Raw genomic sequence first — 21,835 nt, 5'->3', positions numbered from 1 at the left:
AACCATCTGGAGGTGCAGAATTACTCAAAGCTGTGCGAAAAGTGTCCCAACTTTCTGGCAATGTGATCAACAGGAACATAGCTCTAATAGGTCATCAAACTTGACACCTTGAGCTGACAACTGACTATAGATTGTGTTGAATTCATTCAAATGATTGGATATAGGTGTCCCTTCTTTCATCTTCAAGTCAACAAGCTTCTTAAGCCAGTATACCTGTGAAGCTGCACTCTGCTTCTCATAAAGATCACTGAGCTTTAACCATGCTTGATAAGCCGACATCTCGTCTGCTACATTGAAGTAAACACTTTCTGCCAAAGTCAGCATAATGGTAGAAAGTGCCAATTCATCCATTTCGCTCCATTCATCTTCGTCCATATCTTCTGGTTTTATCCCCTTGAGCTTTATAGGTTTTATCTGCTTCTTTTGTACCAACACGTGCCAAATCTGCTTCTTCCACAATGGGAAATTGGTTCCATCTAGCTTCTTGATATTGTAAAGAGCAGTGTCCTGTGATCCAGCCATAGCTACGCTTCATAGTGGTTTACTTTCCTGGGAAAAATTCGGCAGAGTTTCCCCTGTAAACTGACCTCTGAACCAATATCAATCTGTCAAATGAACCAAGAAAGCTTCAGATTCTACATAAATTTCGGCAGAGTGTCCTTTGTAAAATGGCTCTGGTGTACCAAAAAACAGCTCAAAAAACACTGTTTCTCTGACACTGTAAGCTGTGGGTAAACCTGTCCTGCACCTGTACTGTCTCTCACTGTCCTATAAGCATAGACTGCGACAATGCCTCAACGGCAGTAAAGCAAAGATGGAATCCCAACTGTCTAACTCACAGTCAATACATCCTAGCTGCCTATGTAAGGGTGCTCGAGGGATCGCTCCAAGACCTGTATCACCGAAAGGATCTCAACATTCGAGAATCCCCCAGCTCAATAAAACCTCACTCGACCCTCAACAAAGGCTGCAGTAAATCTGACAGTACATAGACTTCCCACAAAGTCATACATCCACAAATTTCCCACTGTATGTTGTAACCGCTGCGGCGGTTGTTTGCTGCGTGACTCATAGCCAGCAAACCCTCAACAGACATACATCATCTCTGACAATACATCCCATGTGGAAGTACCTGCAATGTCAGGATGAAATCTGGAATATCAAGCAGCAAACACAAGCTACCTGATGAACTAGTGGATGCCGCCTATAGTCTGTGTGTAGATGCGCCCGTGTCGTATGTGACACGCCTCCAAGAACTATGAGCCGTCCTTCGATGTGTAGACAGCCACAAATCAACACTCTGGGAGTGTCGATATCCTCAGCACCTGCAATCGTAGGCCGAAAACCCCAAATTTGCAGAGTCGGATCTGCACCCGCCGAGACCACATAGTCGAAAATGGCCTGCGCAGACCTTTGTCGAAGCCGAACGGTCGCAGAGTTGACCTCAGATTGAAATTCTGACAACACCCAGCCCTTTGGGCTTTCCCACGAGATTTGGGGCCGTGTCTTCGCCTGTCGAATTTCACTCCAATCTGAGCTGGTGACTCTAGCCTCCTGCAGTGCTGCCCCGAGCCTGGATCTGAGCTCTGATACCAGTTGAAGGAGTACGAGCGGAAGTGCGACGCGAGAGAGAGTGCGAGAAGAAGAGCACGATGATATGGTGAACTCGCTCTATTGTAATGTGTAGAGCATAGTGAGTTCTTATTAGGTTTTTACAAAAGAACATGTGTACATACCTAGCGGCCCGCCCACTTACCTGGGCGACCACATTGGGCTTTATACCCCAACAACCTCAAGCTTGGGTAGTGTTCCCACAGGCACCTCAAGCTCCCTACTCGGCAAGCACGACAAGCATCTCAAGCATCTTAGTCAGCAAGCACCTCAAGTACCTTAGTCATCAAGCACGGCAAGCACCTCAAGCACCTTAGTCATCAAGCACGACAAGCACCTCAAGCTTGACCCGCGTTCCCACATCAAGCTCAGCCCTAGCTTACTTAAGGTCAAAGGACTTTTAACACTAACCTTTGGAGGTCTTTTAATGAAGCTATCTGTAAGGTCTTTTAAGCTCCATTGGCTAGCCTTGCTCTTTGACAAACCATCTCTCATTTGAACCCCTTTACCATTGGCCCCGTGTTGAGATAGATCTGTAAGCACTCTATATTCTAGCCCTTGTTCCCGTCTATTCTCCCACAATGATCAATTTAATATGAGAAAATATTTGGGTTGGTCAAATATTAGATTTTAATGACACAAAGAGTGTAAAGGACCGAGGGCTTCCAAACTTGTAATTATGTGCAATTTTTTTGAGCCTTATCATTGAGCCCAATTAGCTAGGAATCCATTTCTTCAACCTTGGCTAAGGTATAGAAGCCAATTTTTGTAGCTTTAGACCTAAGTTTGGATAATGAAAGTGAGCGTATGTTGCAACTGAGTTCTTTGTTTCTTTCAATTGCTCGTGTGTCCCTCGTGCGGTATTGCATTGTGAATGTGAGCATACCAACGCACTCACAAGTGGAAGCTCTCTCTTTCTACGTAAGTTTCTCGCGATGAAGCTGTGTTTTAGGCGTGTTAATCTATGAGCTATTTTTACTCCCTACACACAATACACACATCTAAATTGATTTTTGACCATAGGGATAGATAGAGCACGTTCTAAGGAAGCTATAGAGTGCTTAAGAGGTTGAAATCGACATACCCAAAATAGGCTGTTTATCTTATCCGCGATTTTTGTTTGGTGTCAAAAATGACTTTTGAGCATATAGGGAGGCTGAGGATACTTTGCACATTCTAGGTAGTAAGTTTCATTGCATTTGGATTATCGTAGCTATACAAAATTTTCAAGTGAAGCTTGCGGTAAGAAAAGTAGCTTTTGATGTTTGACACACACTGAGACCGATTTAGGCAAGAGCACATTGAACTTGGGTTTTCCAAGAGTTTAGATTTCTCTTGTAGCCTGCATGCACTAGTCGGGTCAACTACGTCCCATGGATTGACATTTTATGTTTGTGGTTCTCACTTTTCTAGCATCAATATGGTGAGGCTTGGTAGCCGGCTGCATCGACCAAATGGGTGGAGGCCAAGGCAACACAAAAGAACGATGCCAGAACAACATCGCAGTTCTTGTATGAGAACATTTTCACAAGATATGGCCTTTCAATTAAAATTGTCAGTGATCAAGGAACTCATTTCCTCAATGACACGATTGATTATCTGTTGCATGAATTTATGGTGCTTCATTCTAAATCAGCCCCATATCACCCTCAAGCGAACGGATAAGCAGAGAGCACCAACAAAATATTACGCACAATGCTCACAAAAATTGTCAATCAATCTAGAACGCACTGGGATCAGAAACTACACTCAACGTTATGGGCATATCGGGTAGCATACAAGACACCACAGAACACAACATCTTTCAATTTAGTGTTCATGATAAATGTCATACTGCCTGTAGAGTTCTTAATTCCTACACTACGCATAGCGCAAGACCTAGGATGGATGGACATGAGTTGTCTGATAGATTGGACCAACTAATACAGTTGGACAAAATAAAACTCAAATCAATTGGAGCTATGTATGTGCAAAAATGACAAATGAAACAGTTCCATGATCAACATGTTATAAACAAAGAATTTCAAAAGGGAAACTACGTTTTAGTATACAACCTTAAGCAACATTCCAAGAAACTCAAAAAGCGGGGTAACAATCCATTTGTGATCAATGACATATCACCAAGTAGTGCCGTCCAACTTGCGATATTGGAGGAAAAGGTAATGTCTAACTGGATAAATGGTTGTAGATTAAAGAATTATCATCAACCTCTCACTACGAAAAAGCTTGAGAAAATACATTTGGTACAACTCAAGCGATTAAAAATCAAGCACGTGAGGAAGCTAGGTTGCGGAGTTTAAAGAAAAAGGAACAACATCAGCCATCACCTCCTATTATATCAGTTCAGGTCGAGCAAAATTGGCTAGGCGGTATGGATGTTCGGATCAATGTCCAGCTAGCCGCCGGTGGCACAATGGAACGAGCACTTGTGGACACTGGAGCATGTATCAACATTATGCAATATTCAACCTAACTAAAACTATTGGAGTCTATGATTGAAACAACTCAGATTGAGCTAAAAGCGGCCAACAGGAATAACATGGCTAGTTTGAGACAAGACAATGTCTCGATTAACATAGATGGCAACCACTACCCACATTGGTTCCACATCATAATAGACACAAATCTCAAAGAGAAAAACATTTTGGGAGTTTCATGGATGCAAATTTACAAGGATGTTCCCGACTGACGAAACGACATGCTAAATTAATCTTCCACATGCACATGCCTTTCTTGGATTTGAAAAAGTTGTTGCTTTGCTTCCCATCTTCTTCTCTTCTTTTGAATCAATGACTTGTATGTATGCAAATGACTTTGATAGTTGTCTTTGTCCATAGTTGCATTAAGCTTTATCAAGGACTTTTGAGCATCTTGACATTTTTTATCAAACCACCTTTTGCGTGATCTATCTTTGTTGATACCATGGAGATGCTTTATGGCAAAGCATTCTTCCGCACAATAACAAGTAACTTTCTTGAAAGCTTCCCATTTAGTTTCCAATGGTGCATCTATTATCAAGGATAATCTTTCGTTTAGTCTCATTCGGCATGGTGCATACAATTGGCCGTTCTCTTGAGCGAGGAGCTCCTTGCTTACCCACTATATGTGCTCCATAGACCATAACTCCGGACATGCCAAAGTGGATTTTGAAGAAATCTTTGATAACAATGGCAAGAGGAGGCGTCTCTAACTTCTCTTTAGGAATTCTACGAATAACAATGTTCTTGGAACGTCGCTCCCGTTCCTTCAACTCCTCCACATCCACAATCTCAACATTCTTTGTTTGAGACATAGCTTGCATGAATGAGGAATTAGGAACCACATTGTTACCACATACATCAGCCCTCACGGTGTCAAATTTCTCCTCTTTCAATACATGATCATGCTCTACTTTGCTCATGCGCTCCTTCAAAGCATTCAAGTCCACAAGAGAGCGTTTACATTCCTTGACTTCCTCTTCAAGTTGCATCAAACGTGTTGTTTGCATCTCGAGTGTCCTCTTGAGATTCTCATTCTCAACCACAAGTACCCTTAGCGTGCCATTCTCCATTGCAAGTACCCGTAAGTCTTCGCCTTGTTTGTTTACAGTCTCTTGCAACGATACCAAGTATGCCATGATCATAGTTTTCGATGTCGTTGGTTGAGTGGTTGTGTTGCTATCTCCACATTTACGAGATTTTGGATCATTTTCCACAATGGTTGTGGACCTTCTTGAAGAAGAAGAACCCTTGCGAGTACCGGAAGACATTGTATGTAAAATAAGAGATGAGAGTCAACTTTCTTGAACCTATTCACTTCAAAAATGCTGCTACAAAAACGCCTTCCACAACATTGAAATTTCTATCTTTACATCAATGAGTAGAGAGCATCATGCTCTTCAATTGAAGCTATAGATCAATTGGAGTTCAGATAAAGAAGTTATGATCAAAAGATTGAACTGCTGTCTACTAGGTCAAAAAATAGCTGCCCTAGAGAGAGAGAGAGAGAGAGAGAAAGAGAGAGAGAGTGAGGGCGCATGTAGAGTGAGAGAGGGTGCATGTGTGTATAGAGAGAGGGAATATATATATATATATGAGAGAGAGAGAGAGAGAGAGAGAGAGAGAGAGAGAGAGAGAGAGAGAGAGAGTTCAATGGTGGGAAAGGCAATGCTCCATAAGATCAAGAGCAATCTTGCCTTTTTTATTGGAAGAAAATCATGGTGGTGCACACAACAAAATAAATTGTTTCTTCATCTCAAGAAACTCAAAAAGAAATGTGCGAAAAGTGGCGTTTAGTCTCCTCTAGAGAGTCAATGACATCAGAGGCTCATCTCCTTCGACAATGGTGGTGCAATGGACATTGCATGGATAAAAACATCCTTGCAATGGACTCTTGGATGATTGAGTGGGAGGTGCGTATTGCACATTGGGGAGCATCATGACAGCAGTGGAGAGAAGTAGTGATGGAGCAAACACTCCAAGAACAAACATGGCCAAAAGTAAGCATGGGAGCTGGCTCGTAGGCAAAGGATTCAATTTTTTTTTCATTATATGATGCATGCACTTTAGATCTAGCTAATGCAATAATACAAAGCACGAAGGTAGTTTCTTACTCTCAAGGTAAACATATTAGAAAGGGTTCTTCATAAAAGAGACTCAAGGAGAGTTTCCTCTAGTCCAACAGTGCAAGTGACGAGTAGTAAATGAGGCTACATTTGGAACACTCATGTATAAAGCTTGCACAACTCTTCAAGGAGACAAAAACCGTTTGACAGAAGCTAGGGCCATCGATTGTGCTTGATATTGAGGATGAATCCACAGATAGACCAGAGTATAATGCAAAAACACGTGATCGTACATTCCGTGGAAGGCCCAAGGAGAGAAAATTCAGGGAGGATTCAAGGACTGGAGATGAGATTGAGAATTCTAAAGACAAGGCAAAGGTTTGTGTTTTGGAACAAAAGGTCAATGAAGCTATGTGGGTGATTAAGAGAACTCCTCTTGATGGCAACCGTGTAACATGTAGTGGCACCCCCAATGGTGGAAAAAAACGTGGACAAAATATAGCAGCATGTAGCAAAGGGACTTCTTCAGGGTGTGCTTTCTCCCCTTTGTCTCTACGCTTTTGCATCATCGACTTTGACACAACGAGAACATGAAAACAAGATCTCTCTCTCTCTCTATCTCTATCTGTGCACGCAAAACGGGTAGCATGTAGCAAGGGCGACAAGAAAATACCATGCATGCATAATATTTAGCAATGACGACCCTTCCAATCCACCCTTCTCCACGTCTTCTCGGTTGAATCTAGCTTGATTTCACTAAAACATGATTTTGAAAAATCGTGACCACTTACTTAGTTCACATTTAATATTCATCAATTTAATGTGAAGTAGTCAACAATCACTTCTCCCATAGTTCAGTCAAGGAGTTTGATTTCTTGTTTCTTTGGAAGTATCACTTAGGCACTAGTCACTTGCATATGGATGGGCACATACCATGATGAGCTAGATAAGTACATCGGTCCACCTTCTTGGTGGTGTATCACACATCAAGTGGAGGACAAGCTAAGTCACATAGGTTGCGCCCATGCACACTTTTCGAACATACCTGAGAATGCAAAAAGGCTTGAGATGTGAATGGGTCGCTGAGCATGCCATGCTGGCATTAGCGAAGTTCCTAGCGTTTGAATTATGCGAGACAAGCTCAAATTTAGCAACGTGCACCCAGCTTGTAGTTGACAGATTTGCAACCCATTGTACATACGAGACAGACAGAGAGAGAGCGTGGCGCGGGAGGGTTTTGAACTGAAAGTGTCATCCGCATTGTCATCGCCCTCTCTTCATCGTGGACATGCCGGTGAGTACCTGTGCGTCATGTGGGCTCATTTCAGCTCATTTCTGTGCTTCCCATTTTCTCGAGCTTCAGGATTTTTGGTGCAGTTTAATTTCAAAACATGCCGATCTGATTGGAGAATGATTGCGTTTCACAATTGGGATAGGTTTCATGTGGACTGCATCATTTACAATTGTTAGTTAGGCTGCTTAGGGAGGATTCAGACTGTCACGTGGCAAAATGTACGCGTTTCCACCCGGAAGCAACGTCAACATCAGGCTTGTCCACTGAGTCATTCACACACAGCTGTGGAAAAGAACGCAGCTGCTGTTTGCCGAGCCTTCTGATTGGCTGCAGCAGGTGAGCACAAGCCATGGGCAGGGTGGGTAGGCTTGAAGGAGGATAAAAGGAATCTCTCTCTATCACTCGTTCTTTACAGCTTGAGAAGCATTTTGTTACCATACATATGTGATAGTGATGTGTGTAAACACACTTAGGACCGTCGGGGGCATTTTTTCCCTCACTAGGAGGTTTTTTTCCCTGTGCATTGTATATACGCCTATCACTCTTACAACTATCTTATCTTTCATTTTATCGCGAACACATGCTTGCTCACTTTCTCAGATTTCAGTCAGCTTTGGTGAGCGTTAGCAGGTCGACAAATACTTCGGGTAAGCTCGTAGAGCTTAGTCTGCTCATATTTTCCATTCGGGCATTTCGGCTTTTGTTCCACCCCAGGCAGTATTGCGCAGACAATTTCTTCATTTTGTGCAAAATTTTTGTCAGTGCCATTTTCTACATAATAGGTCTCTTACAGTCTTCTTCGGGTTGTGCTATTTAGCACGCGTTAGTCCCGCTTCATTTCTCCTCTTTTCGGACAGTTTTCAAATTAGATGCAAGCATTTGCCACGATTGACAACGACACAGATGTGTTCAAGATGTTTGCTGCTGAGGATAAATTGGATGGTGACAATTACCCAATGTGGGCTTACATCATGTAACATGTTCTTGTGTCAAAGGGCATTTGGAATGTTGTGCAGGGCATTGATGTACGCCCTGGTTCAGAGGATACATGCGATGTTGAGGATGTTGCAGGCTTTGGGGACAAGGTTGCTACTGCCAGAGCTGTTTTGCCTGACTAGACTCCTTGGGATATTAGAGATGTGCAAACTCATGCATTGATTGCGTTGTCTGTGAAGCGCACTATTACTCCTCACATTCGTTCAGCTAAATCTGCAAGACAGACTTGGGATATTTTGGTGCAAGTTGAAACGAGGCTAAAATTGCGTTGCTACGTAAAGAGTTGGACTCAAAGATTATGCATGAGGAGGATGAGACGGACACTTTCCTTGCTGGTATCAAGGATATTAATGAGCAACTTATTTCTGCAGGCGAAGTCATTTCTGACAGTTCCGTTGTGCAGACTGTTCTTGATGCTTTGCCAGATTCTTACCGGACTTTTGCTAGTACTTGGAGACTTATGACCCAAGGAAATCATAAAGTCGTCAAGTTTGATGCATTATGCACATTGCTGTTGCAAGAGTCGCTCTCAAGCAAAAACAGGGCTAAACAATGTGCAGTTGAACATGCCTTTATTGTTGCTTTAAGAGAACGTGGTAACAGGTATGTAGCCACTTCTCATGGTTCTTCTGCGAGTTAAAAGGCACCTGTTTCTAATACTTCTACTCGCAGCACTTCGTCTAGAATTACTGGTAAAAAGGGCATAATGTAAGGTGCAGCGGAATGAATGTTGAACATTGCTCAAGATAAGTGCTCCGAATTGTGCTCAAGGGTTCCTTTTACTTACGGAAGAGAGAGCCTTCCGTTCCTTTAGTGAGAGAGTGCAATGGATACAAACAAAGTAAATAGACACTCTGAATGAAAGTGCATGAGTCTGAGAGATAGAGAGAGAAGAATACGACATCAGAATGTTGTCAAACCCTCCTCCAAAGGCCCCACTCTCTATGGCGAGAGTGGTCTACTATTGATTGCACAAATCTCTACAATGCTTGGACTTGCCGACAATGTCGACGACGATGAGGAGGATGACGAGACTGGCTGAAATTTGAAAATGCTAAGGATTGAAATCTGCAAATCTTTATCTACTGAATTTTGACTCTATGTCGGTGACGATGTTGATGACGACGATGCGACGACGACGCGCTGAAAACGTAGATGCTGAAATTTGTGTTTTCCGGGCTGAATCTGCAAACTTCGCGGGATCTGACCGTGCGGCGAGGATCTGTGAGGTTCGGGACTTCTTCTGCGAGTGCTAACTGCTGAAAACTGAAAACGTTGATGCTTATGGGGATTCCGTCGCGAAGATCTACAAAAACGCTGAAGTGTCTGCAGATGCAAAAACGCTAGGGTTGAAAATCTATTGCTGGATAAAATCCACTAACGCTAGGGCTGATTTGCTGTCGTGAGGTGGTTCTGTCGTGTCTGTTGATGCCGAAGCTCCTCTGCAACGCAAAATTGCCAAGGCTGATCTGTTCTTGCAAAAACGCTAGCTTGATGCTGAGTTGCAAAAACGCTAGGCCATGCTGTTGGGGGTCCTGCTGAGAAGGTGCCTGCTGAGCGATGCTCCTGCTGCCTCTTCTGCCAGAAAGTGCTAGCGCTAGGTTTGCTTATATACAAACTTAACAAAATTGCCCTACCTACTTTTCAACAAAAGTCACTTAATAAATAAGTAAAAAATGTCAAAGATAGGGAAAATAGGTTCAATGTACTGGAAAATTCCCCTGATGGATTCTGATGGGAATGTTGATGATCATGTGTCACGTGTCACGTGACACATCCAACCCTATGTGTTCGTGGACAAGCTACAACATGACCAAGGTTCAGTTCAGTCAAGTCAGTCTAGAATAGAAAGTGATCTGGCACTTTTGTGAGCCTGTTCGCAGACCGTGCATGTCCAGACACTTAGATTAGATGCATATCCTCTGGCTGCATATAGCATGATTATCAGCAGTACCATCAGATTCCATCAGGAGCATTTTCCAGTGCATTAGACCTATTTTTCCTATTTTTGACATTTTTCACTTATTATTTTTAAGTGACTTTTGTTGCAAACTATGTAGGGCAATTTTGCTAAGTTTGTATATATAGAAACCTAGCGCTAGCACTTTCTGGCAGAAGAGGCAACAGGAGCACCATCGCTCAACAGGCAACTTCTCAGCAAGAACCTCGCTTGGTGGCGTTTTTCCTCCAAGCAAGACAGTCCCAGCCCTAGCGTTTTTCCTCCGAGCATCAGCATCGCCATAGCCTCACTAGCATTGGCGTTTTTCTTCAAGACTTCCCCACAAGACAACCTCAGCCCCTAGCGTTTCCAGAATCCCCAAATCGCCCTCCTTTTGCATGGCGTTCTCCAGCAGATGAGCATCAACGGATTTCAGCTTGTCACTGTATGGCGTCGAGGGAGATCGCCAATAGCATCCGGAATCCTCGAAAGGACTCTTCGTCGGCCCACTCTGAGGTGTGGGTCGTGCGATACTTGAACTTCATAAAGGTCTGCAACGCTTGCTTCTTTGGGTCGCACCCAAAGCGACACATAATCATCTGAGTCTCCTTCAATGCTTCCACTTCTTCTATGGACGTAGGTCCACCTTCTTCAAGAATCTCCGAGGTTGAAAATTTCCTGAAACCACTTCCAACACAAAAACATGAACATACCTATTCCATGTAAAGTGACTGGAAAAAATCTCGTCTTCTCTTAAGATTGTGCATGCAATGTAGATGAACAAATAGACGGAGTGCCAAACCATTCACCACACACACACAAACAATGAGATCGAATCTTGTGTTTCTGATCTAAAGCAATCAACTGTGGCAAAACACAATGGAAATGCCTATGCTTGATGCTCAATCTTTCTTGTGCCCTTTCTACGACTGTGTCGTGCCAAGGAAGAGACATTGAATGTGACCTCCTAGGATACAATATTTTATCTTTTCATGAGAAATCGGCACGTGCTCATCCATGAGTGAATCGTGCTCAACGTACAATATATCATGCCTAGGAAAAGGGATCACATAAAGACGCTGACTAAAATACATGAAAGGATCACGAATGAAACACTCGAACAATGCGTGCTGACGAATCATTCAAACACATAGTACTTCTTGTAAGGGTTCTTTGGACCTAGGCTCGAGAGCCAAGATCGGTTCGTCATGTTTGATCAAATCTGCCGGGGGGGGGGGGGGGGGGGGGGGGGGGGGGGCGCTGTGGACCTCGACTCAAAAGCGAAGATCGATTCTTCGTGATTGATTGACTCTGCAACGAGGTTAGCTTCGCTAGAAAAAACATCAACTAAACCATCATCTTTGTGAACAATCACGTCTTGATCATACAAATCGTCATGCTCGAAATCACATCGTGATCATCATGCAAATCATCATGCTTGTCATTGTCATTCAAATCATCATGCTTATCATTATCATTCAAGTCATCATGCTTATCATCATGCAAATCGTGTGTATCATGCTTTGGAGAAGACGAGACCGAGAGAGTCTCCTTCTCCTGAATCCGTTCAATCTTCGTCGGCACATTAGAAACGAGAGATGGAGAATGAACAACTTGCTCTCCACGAATGACAATGGGAGAGTCACTTTTGGCATTGAAAGTGAACGTATTTTCCGCCCAATCAATGAGAGGGTTATGCTCACGAAACCATCGAATGCCCAAAATCATATCACATCCTGAGAGAGGAGAGACAAAATTTTTTCTACGGAAAGCAGCTTGTTGAACTGTAAACAACACATCAAGGTACTCTTTCGTGATGAGAGAGTCCATACCGGGAGGGAAGCCAGAGACTTGAGAGGAGATTTCTGACTAACCTCTTGGCGGGCTCTCTCAACAAGAGAGGGACTGATCACATCATGCATACTGCCTGGGTCAAACAATATGACAAAACGTTGCCCCGTCATATGACCATAACATTTAATGAGAGACTCATCAATGGGAGGGTCAGGAGAAACTTGGGGCACACTCGTGTTATCATTGATTGCATTGACAGAGGAAGTGGGTTCTGTGGATTCTTTAGATTCATTAGAGTCAAGCTTAGGACATGTTCTTTTTATGTGACCCTTAATGTGACAATGAAAACAACGACCTTCCTTAGAGTAAGTGCTTTGCTCTTCCGACGTGATGTATCCTCCTAAAATTCCTTGTGCTACCTTTTCATCTGGAGTGAGCTTAGGTTTAGCAATTGTGTTAGCCTTACCGGAAGATTGGTTAGAAGAGTTACCTTTCTTACCATTCTTACCATTCTGATGGTTCTGAGAAGTCTGAGAGGTACTTGTGGAAGTCTTGGTTTCCTTAGGCTTTCCCTTGTTGTGCTTCATCTCCTGTGCGAGAGCTATTGCTACCGCCTTGTTGAGATCGATTGGATCGAGCACCTCGACATCATACTTGATATACTCGTCCAATCCATAAAGGAATGCCTCTTTGCGCTCATCATCCGACTTGCGTAATTGGGTACCTAGCTGCAAAACATGATTAGAGAAAGACATAACTGGCATACCATTTTGCTTGAGAGCGCGCCAATCATCCTTCAATCGTGCGAGGGACTGAGGTGGCATAAACCGCGCCTTGAGATTGTCTTGGAAATCAGTCCAATTGAAGGAAAGGGGCTTGAACTCGTCGGCTTCCTCTAGGTGCATGGCTAACTGTGACTCTTGCCATGCGTGGTACCAATTGATGGCATCACCGACAAGGTACATAGCTACCGTCAAAACCTTGCTATTTCCTGTCTTCTTAGTTGTCGCAAAATAAGCATTAAATTGATGCAACCAAGAATGAATAACTGTAGCATCCATCTTACCATCATACTTACTGAAAGTCAACTTCTTTATGACTGGGTTGTTGGAGTCCACATCTCGGCTTGCGCTACTTGAGGAACTACCAACATCTTTGGTTGGTTCACACTTCGAGGCAAGAACCTGTCGAACCAACTCTTGAGTGCGGAGGTCCCGTTGAACCTCCCGTGAAGGAGTACGAGCGGAAGTGTGACGCGAGAGAGAGAGTGCGAGAAGAAGAGCACGACGATATGGTGAACTCGCTCTACTGTAATGTGTAGAGCATAGTGAGTTCTTATTAGGTTTTTACAAAAGAATATGTGTACATACCTGGCGGCCCGCCCACTTACCTGGGCGACCACATTGGGCTTTATACCCCAACAACCTCCCACTTAAAGTCCAATGTGGTACTTTAAGTGTGAGAGAAGCTACTATACAAGCTAATATACAAGAGATGTAGAGAAGTGATGTACTACCCTACACCTATCTGCTTGCGAAAATGCGCAAAGCTCTCTGAGGGAAGTCCTTTTGTAAGTATATCAGCAGGATTTTCTGTGGTGTGAACTTTGACAAGCTGAAGTTGCTTATCCTCGAGCATTTCCCTGATGAAATGATACTTCACATCCACATGCTTTGTCTTTGAGTGATAAACTGGATTGCGAGCCAATTGTATAGCTTTTTGACTATCACAATCTAACACAGGCATCTCTTCTTTGATTCCCAAATCTGTTACTAGTCGATTAAGCCAAATTGATTCTTTGCATGCCTCTGATGCTGCAACATATTCAGCCTCTGTAGTAGACTGAGTAACACAATCTTGTAATCTAGAACGCCATGATACTGCTCCACCAGCCAATGTAAAGACATACCCTGACGTAGACCTTCGGTTGTCTAAGTCACCTGCATAATCTGAGTCTGTAAAACCCTTTACACTTAGCTCCTGACTCCCATAGCATATACGCATACTCTTTGTAGCTTTCAGGTATCTCAATATTCCTTTCACTGCCTCCCAATGTTTCTTGCCTGGGTTTGACATGTATCGACTTACTACTCCCACTGGAAATGCAATGTCTGGGCGAGTAGCAATCATTGCATACATCAAACTACCCACTGCAGACGCATATGGAATCTTATCCATTTCAGCCCGTTTTCCTCCGACACAGGACAATCTTGTTTGCTAAGTTTCACATATGGTGGCAATGGAACACTCAATGCCTTTCCCTTCTCCATATTGAAATGTTGCAAAACCTTGTCAATATACTCTGTTTGAGATAACCAAATCAACTTCCTTGATCTGTCTCTCTCAATGCGCATACCAAGTATATGACTTGCCTCACCCATGTCTTTCATGTCAAACGATTCTGCCATCTTTGACTTCAAAGCTGAAATTTCTTCCAAGTGCTTGCCAGCAATCAACATGTCATCCACATACAAAATAAGGATCAGCCAACTGCCATCCTTAGCCTTCTTTGTATATAGACAGTGATCGAACTCACTACGTTTGTAGCCTTGAGAAAGCATAAACTTGTGGTATTTATGGTACCATGCCCTCGGTGATTGTTTTTAGCCATAAAGACTCTTTAACAACTGGCATACCCAATCTTCTTTGCCTTTCTCAACAAACCCTTCTGGCTGCTGCATGTAAATTTCCACATCTAAATCACCATGCAAGAACGTTGTCTTGACATCCATTTGGTGCAACACCAAATCTAATATGGCAACCAATGCAAGAAAGCATCTCAATGTAGTCATCTTGACCACCGGAGAGAAGACTTCATCAAAGTCAATGCCTTGTTCTTGCTTAAAGCCCTTGGCAACAAGCCTTGCTTTGTACTTTGGCTGACTATCATGAGCGGTGATCTTATACCTATAAACCCATTTACAAGGTAGAGCCTTTTTGCCCCGTGGTAATTTAACTAGCTTCCATGTCTGGTTTTTATGCAGAGCTGTCATCTCTGACTGCATGGCCAATTGCCAATTCCCGGAGTCCTTCATTTGCACTGCTTCCTTGTAACATGAAGGCTCATTGCAATCAGTCAACATGACATAGTTCATAGATGGAACAAACCTATCAGGAGGTCGCGTGACACGTCCAGATCTACGCACAATAGATGGCTCAGGCTCAGCCACAACCTGTGGTTCCAATCTATCCTGTCCTTGCTCCTCTTGAGCCCTGACATTTTGTCTTGCACGTGCAGATCCATCTTCTTGGAAGACAACTCTTCTAATCTCCTCAACCCTCTCTGGTTTAGAATGATATTTGGATTCATTAAAGTGAACATCATTGCTGTGGACAACCTTTCTGGATTCGGGATCCCAAAGTCTGTACCCCATCTCACCAGAATTACCATAGCCTAGAAAGATGCACTTTCTACTCTTTGGCTCAAGTTTGTTCCTAAATTCCTTTAGAGCGTGAGTATATGCCTCACAGCCAGACTCTGAGATGCTTGTATGAGGGCACCTTGCCTGACCATACCATCTCTGGCACTGAATCCTTCTGCAAAACCTTGCTAGGAGATCTATTTACAAGATGAACAGCTGTTGATACAGCTTTAGCCCAAAACCCATTTGGCAGCTGTGCATTAGACAACATACTTCTAACCTTCTCTTGTATGGTCCTATTCATCCTCTCAGCAGCACCATTTTGAGGAGGATTGTAAGGAGCAGTAAGTTCACGTTTTATACCTTTTGACTCACAAAAGTCCTGAAAGGCCTTTGAAACATACTCTCCACCATTGTCAGTGCGTAAGCATTTAAGCTTCTTGCCACTCTGATTCTCCACAAGTGTCACAATTGTTTTGAAAACACTAAACGCTTCATCCTTGTGCTTGAGAAAGTAAACCCATACTTTCCTCGAGTAATCATCTATAAATGTCATAAAGTAAGAAGCTCCCCCTAGAGATAGGTTAGGCATAGGTCCACACAAATCACTATGAACAAGTGCCAACTGTGTATCTCTTCTACTGCTTCTATGCTTATGTGGCTGCTGTGTTTGCTTACCATACAGACAATGTTCACAGAATTCAGAATCATTAAATGAAAATCCAGGCAAATAACCAGAACGAGACAAGATTTCCATTCCTTTCTTGGACATATGTCCTAACCGGCTATGCCACAAAGAAACGTTCGGCTGCTCGGTTACATTGATTACATTTTTAGAGACATTTGATACATAAATCATGTAAAGTCCTCCAGACTTTACTCCATGTGCTACTGTCATAGAACCCTTGGATATCTTCCACATGTTCTGTCCAAAAGTGGTGACGTAGCCAGCATCATCAAGTAAACCTGTGCTGATCAAGCTCTTTGTAATTGCGGGAACATGTCTCACATTCTTCATCGTGAAAGAAGAGCCATTCTGAAACTTCAATTGAACATCTCCAACACCTAAGATCTCACATGTCTGCCCATTGCCTAGCCGAAGATGATCTTTAGTGGTCACATAAGAGGTAAACCACTCCTTGTTTGGAGACACATGAAGTGATGCCCCTGAGTCTATAATCCAGTCACTCAGTGCATTTCCATCAGATGCTGTAAGAAGAGCTGAGTCTATTGTATTCTTCAAGAAGTAGATGTCTCCTGACACTAGACTGTCATCCTCTGCAACAGTGTTTGTCACATTTATTTCTTGAATCTTCACTGAGGACTTGTTCTTCTCACCATGGTCTTCAGCTTTCTCTTTGCTTTTTTCTGCTTTCCATTCTCTGCAGTCTCTTTTCATGTGACCCTTCTTGCCACAATGGTAGCATTCTATGTCACTCTTGCCTTTAGCACTGCGGGACTTGCTACGAGATTGATTCCTCTTTCCACCTTTGTACTTTTCTTTGGTCCTTCCCCTGACAACTAAGGCTGTTCCTTTGCCTTTGTCCATTGTCTTTCTATTGGTTTCTTCAGTAAGCAGACTTCCTTCTACACCTGCTATGTTCAAACCATCTGGAGGTGCAGAATTACTCAAAGCTGTGCGAAAAGTGTCCCAACTTTCCGGCAATGTGATCAACAGGAACATAGCTCTAATAGGTCATCAAACTTGACACCTTGAGCTGACAACTGACTATAGATTGTGTTGAATTCATTCAAATGATTGGATATAGGTGTCCCTTCTTTCATCTTCAAGTCAACAAGCTTCTTAAGCCAGTATACCTGTGAAGCTGCACTCTGCTTCTCATAAAGATCACTGAGCTTTAACCATGCTTGATAAGCCGACATCTCGTCTGCTACATTGAAGTAAACACTTTCTGCCAAAGTCAGCATAATGGTAGAAAGTGCCAATTCATCCATTTCGCTCCATTCATCTTCGTCCATATCTTCTGGTTTTATCCCCTTGAGCTTTATAGGTTTTATCTGCTTCTTTTGTACCAACACGTGCCAAATCTGCTTCTTCCACAATGGGAAATTGGTTCCATCTAGCTTCTTGATATTGTAAAGAGCAGTGTCCTGTGATCCAGCCATAGCTACGCTTCATAGTGGTTTACTTTCCTGGGAAAAATTCGGCAGAGTTTCCCCTGTAAACTGACCTCTGAACCAATATCAATCTGTCAAATGAACCAAGAAAGCTTCAGATTCTACATAAATTTCGGCAGAGTGTCCTTTGTAAAATGGCTCTGGTGTACCAAAAAACAGCTCAAAAAACACTGTTTCTCTGACACTGTAAGCTGTGGGTAAACCTGTCCTGCACCTGTACTGTCTCTCACTGTCCTGTCACTGTCCTATAAGCATAGACTGCGACAATGCCTCAACGGCAGTAAAGCAAAGATGCAATCCCAACTGTCTAACTCACAGTCAATACATCCTAGTTGCCTATCTAAGGGTGCTCGAGGGATCGCTCCAAGACCTGTATCACCGAAAGGATCTCAATATTCGAGAATCCCCCAGCTCAATAAAACCTCACTCGACCCTCAACAAAGGCTGCAGTAAATCTGACAGTACATAGACTTCCCACAAAGTCATACATCCACAAATTTCCCACTGTATGCTGTAACCGCTGCGGCGGTTGTTTGCTGCGTGACTCACAGCCAGCAAACACTCAACAGACATACATCATCTCTGACAATACATCCCATGTGGAAGTACCTGCAATGTCAGGATGAAATCTGGAATATCAAGCAACAAACACAAGCTACCTGATGAACTAGTGGATGTTTCCTACAGTCTGTGTGTAGATGCGCCCGTGTCGTATGTGACACGCCTCCAAGAACTGTGAGCCGTCCTTCGATGTGTAGACAGCCACAAATCAACACTCTGGGAGTGTCGATATCCTCAGCACCTGCAGTCGTAGGCCGAAAACCCAAAATTTGCAGAGTCGGATCTGCACCCGCCGAGACCACGTAGTCAAAAATGGCCTGCGCAGACCTTTGTCGAAGCCGAACGGTGGCCGTGTCTTCGCCTGTCGAATTTCACTCCAATCTGAGCTGGTGACTCTAGCCTCTTGCAGTGCTGCCCCGAGCCTCGATCTGAGCTTTGATACCAGTTGAAGGAGTACGAGCGGAAGTGCGACGCGAGAGAGAGAGTGCGAGAAGAAGAGCACGACGATATGGTGAACTCGCTCTACTGTAATGTGTAGAGCATAGTGAGTTCTTATTAGGTTTTTACAAAAGAATATGTGTACATACCTGGCGGCCCGCCCACTTACCTGGGCGACCACATTGGGCTTTATACCCCAACATCCCGATCAGCCTCCAAGGCCGCTCGTCTTGCTTCGACTTCCTCCTTTCGTTGTGCTTTTCTTTCATTTCGTTCATCGCGCTCGCGTTCCAAGGCAATGCGAGTCGCTTCTTGTCGCGCCATCATGTCCATCATTGATTTCACCAAGGCCTCCATAGGATTTGGTGCAATCCCGGGCGTAGATGGCGTAGGGAAAGGGTCAGGAAAACCTCCATGGTGAGAAAATTCTTCTTCACTACTTTCATGTCCATCACCTCCATGCGAAGTATCCATTCCACTTCGGGTGACGACCATGCATTGTGATCTTTGGTTCTTAAGTTCACGAGGAACTTGGGTTCTTGTGGGTCTTGGGTTCTTGAGGTTCTTGAGGGTCTTGAGGTTTTTCTTTTGCTTGCAATCTGTGTTAGAGAAGGATCTTCTCTTCACCCGAGTTCTGCTCTTTTCCGTGGGCGCACCCCTTGGCGGCCTTGCGCTCACACCAAGGTTGCTTTTCTCCACCTTACGTCGATTGGCCGGCCGCTAAGTGCATGGTCCGCTCTCAATGAGTGAAAAGAGGCACAAGGGGAGGTTGGACAAGCCCTTCTTTCTTGGGTTTCTTGTCACTCTTCAAAAACACGATTAGGAATCGACACGCCCAAGTGGGCGTGCACTTGGGTTCGTGCGACCTCAACAAGCAAAAAAAATTATGTGGTTCTTGTGGTTCTTTCCTTGAGTGAAATAGAACACTGTCAAAGCTTTGATACCAATGTTAGGTGCAGTGGAAAGAATGTTGAACTTTGCTAAAGATGAGTGCTCCGAACTATGCTCAAGGTTCCTTTTTTTCTTATAATAGGGAGAGCCTTCTGTTCCTTAACGAGAGAGTGCAATGGACACAAACAAAGTGAATGGACACTGTGCGTGGAAGTGCATGAGACTGAGAGATAGAGAGAGAAGAGAATATGACACCAGAGACGTTGTAAAACCCTCCTCCGAAGGCCCCACTCTCTACGGCGAGAGCGGTCTACTATCGATTGCACAAATCTCTACAATGCTTGGACTTGCCGATGATGTCGACGACGACAAGGCGGGCTGAAATCTGAAAACGCTAAAGGCTGAAATCTGCAAATCTTTATCTGCTGAATTTTGACTCTATGTCGATGACGACGATGCAATGATGACGCGCTGAAAACGCAGACGCTGAAATCTGCGTTTTCCGGACTGAATCTGTAAACCTTGCGGAATCTGACCGTGCGACGAGGAACTGCTGCGGGAAGGTGAGATCTGCGAGGTTCGGGACTTGTTCTGCAATGTCTAAGGGCTGAAAACTGGAAACATTGATGCTTCTTGGTGTTTTGTCGCGGTGAAACTGCAAAACGCTATGCTGATGCAAAAATGCTAGGGCTGAAAATGGTCCTGCTGTTGTTGCCGGTTGTCCTGCAAGTGCAAAACGCTAGGCTTCTTGATTGGTCTTGCTGCTGCCTGCCGGGGCTGATCTGCTGTGCACAAAGCGCCAGGCTGCCTGTGGATGAAAACGCTAGGTCCTGGCATATGCAAAAACGCTAGCCTTGCTGAGGTGGGGTGTCTTGCTGAGAAGTTGCCTGCTGAGCATGTTAGGTGCAGCGAAAGGAATGTTTGAAATTTGCTCAAGATGAGTGCTCCGAACTGTGCTCAAGGTTCCTGTTGTTCTTATGGAAGGGAGAGCCTTCCGTTCTTATTGAGACAGTGCAATGGACACAAACAAAGTGAATGGACACTGTGCGTGAAAGTGCATGAGATTAAGAGATAGAGAGAGAATTCGACACGAGAGACATTGTAAAACCCTCCTCCGAAGGCCCACTCTCTATGGCGAGAGCGGTCTACTTATGATTGCACAAATCTCTACAATGCTTGGACTTGCCGACGACGATGAGGACGAGGACGAGACGGGCTGAAATCTGGAAATGCTAAGGGTTGAAATCTGCAAATCTTTATTTGCTGAATTCTGACTCTATGTCGGTGACAATGTTGATGACGACGTCACGCTGAAAACGCAGATGCTGAAATCTGCGTTTTCCGGTCTGAAACTGTAAACCTTGCGGAAACTGACCGTGCGGTGAGGAACTGCTGCGGGAAGGTGAGATCTGCGAGGTTCGGGGGTTCTTCTACGATGATTGTTGAAAACTGAAAACGCTGGCTCTAGGGCTGAATCTATCGCGAAGATCTGCAAAAACGCTGAGGTTGATTTCAAACCAAAAACGCTAGGCTGAAAACTGACCTTGCGCAGAAAATTGCTAACGCTAGGAAATATGCTATGTTGCTGTGGGAATCTGCTAACGCTAGGGCTGATCTGCTATCTACTGTCGCCGGGAATTTGCAAGTGCAAAAACGCTGGCTGATCTGCTGCAAAAACGCTAGGCCTTCTGTTGAGAGAAAACGCCAGAGTTGTCGCGGGGGTTGGTCTTCTGAGAAGTTGCCTGTTGAGCAAGGTGCTCCTGTTGCCTCTTCTGCCAAAAAGTGCTAGCTCTGGTTTGCTTATATACAAACTTAGCAAAATTGCCCTATCTACTTTCCAACAAAAGTCACTTAAAAATAATAAGTGAAAAATGTCAAAAATAGGGAAAATAGGCCTGTGCACTGTAAAAATTCCCTTGAAGGATTCTGCTGGAGTCTGATGGGAATGCTTATGATCATGTTGTGTGCAACCAGAGGATATGCATCTACACTAAGTGACTGGGCATGCACGGTCTGCGAATAGACTCACAAAAGTGCTAGATCACTTCTAAATCTAGACTGATTGGACTGACTGAACCCTTGTCATGCTGTAGCTTGTCCACGGACACATAGGGTTGGATGTGTCACGTGACATCCCCTCCTTTTCAAAGTGAGGTACTAGTACCGAATTGTATGGCGTCGAGGGAGATCGTGAATAGCATCCGGAATCCTGGAAGGGACTCTTCGTCGGCCCACTCTGAATTGTGGGTCGTGCGGTACTTGAACTT

The 21,835-nt window shown here is 43.9% G+C and overlaps 1 protein-coding gene across 1 annotated transcript in view; it reads left to right on the top strand.

Moving 5' to 3' along the window:
* Window positions 1-7,224: 7,224 nt before the first annotated feature.
* Window positions 7,225-21,835, top strand: part of LOC147460312 (binding partner of ACD11 1-like) — a 47,803-nt gene continuing 33,192 nt past the window's right edge. Inside the window, exon 1 of the mRNA XM_086511395.1 lies at window positions 7,225-7,448. Coding sequence (XP_086367521.1) covers window positions 7,443-7,448 — 6 coding nt within the window. The 5' untranslated portion in view covers window positions 7,225-7,442. The remainder of the gene's footprint in view (window positions 7,449-21,835) is intronic.

This window comes from Adiantum capillus-veneris, chromosome 4 (assembly GCF_014529385.1).
Source record: "Adiantum capillus-veneris isolate H3 chromosome 4, ASM1452938v2, whole genome shotgun sequence".
Lineage (NCBI taxonomy): Eukaryota > Viridiplantae > Streptophyta > Polypodiopsida > Polypodiales > Pteridaceae > Adiantum > Adiantum capillus-veneris.
This window is presented reverse-complemented; position numbering and strand designations above follow the sequence as displayed.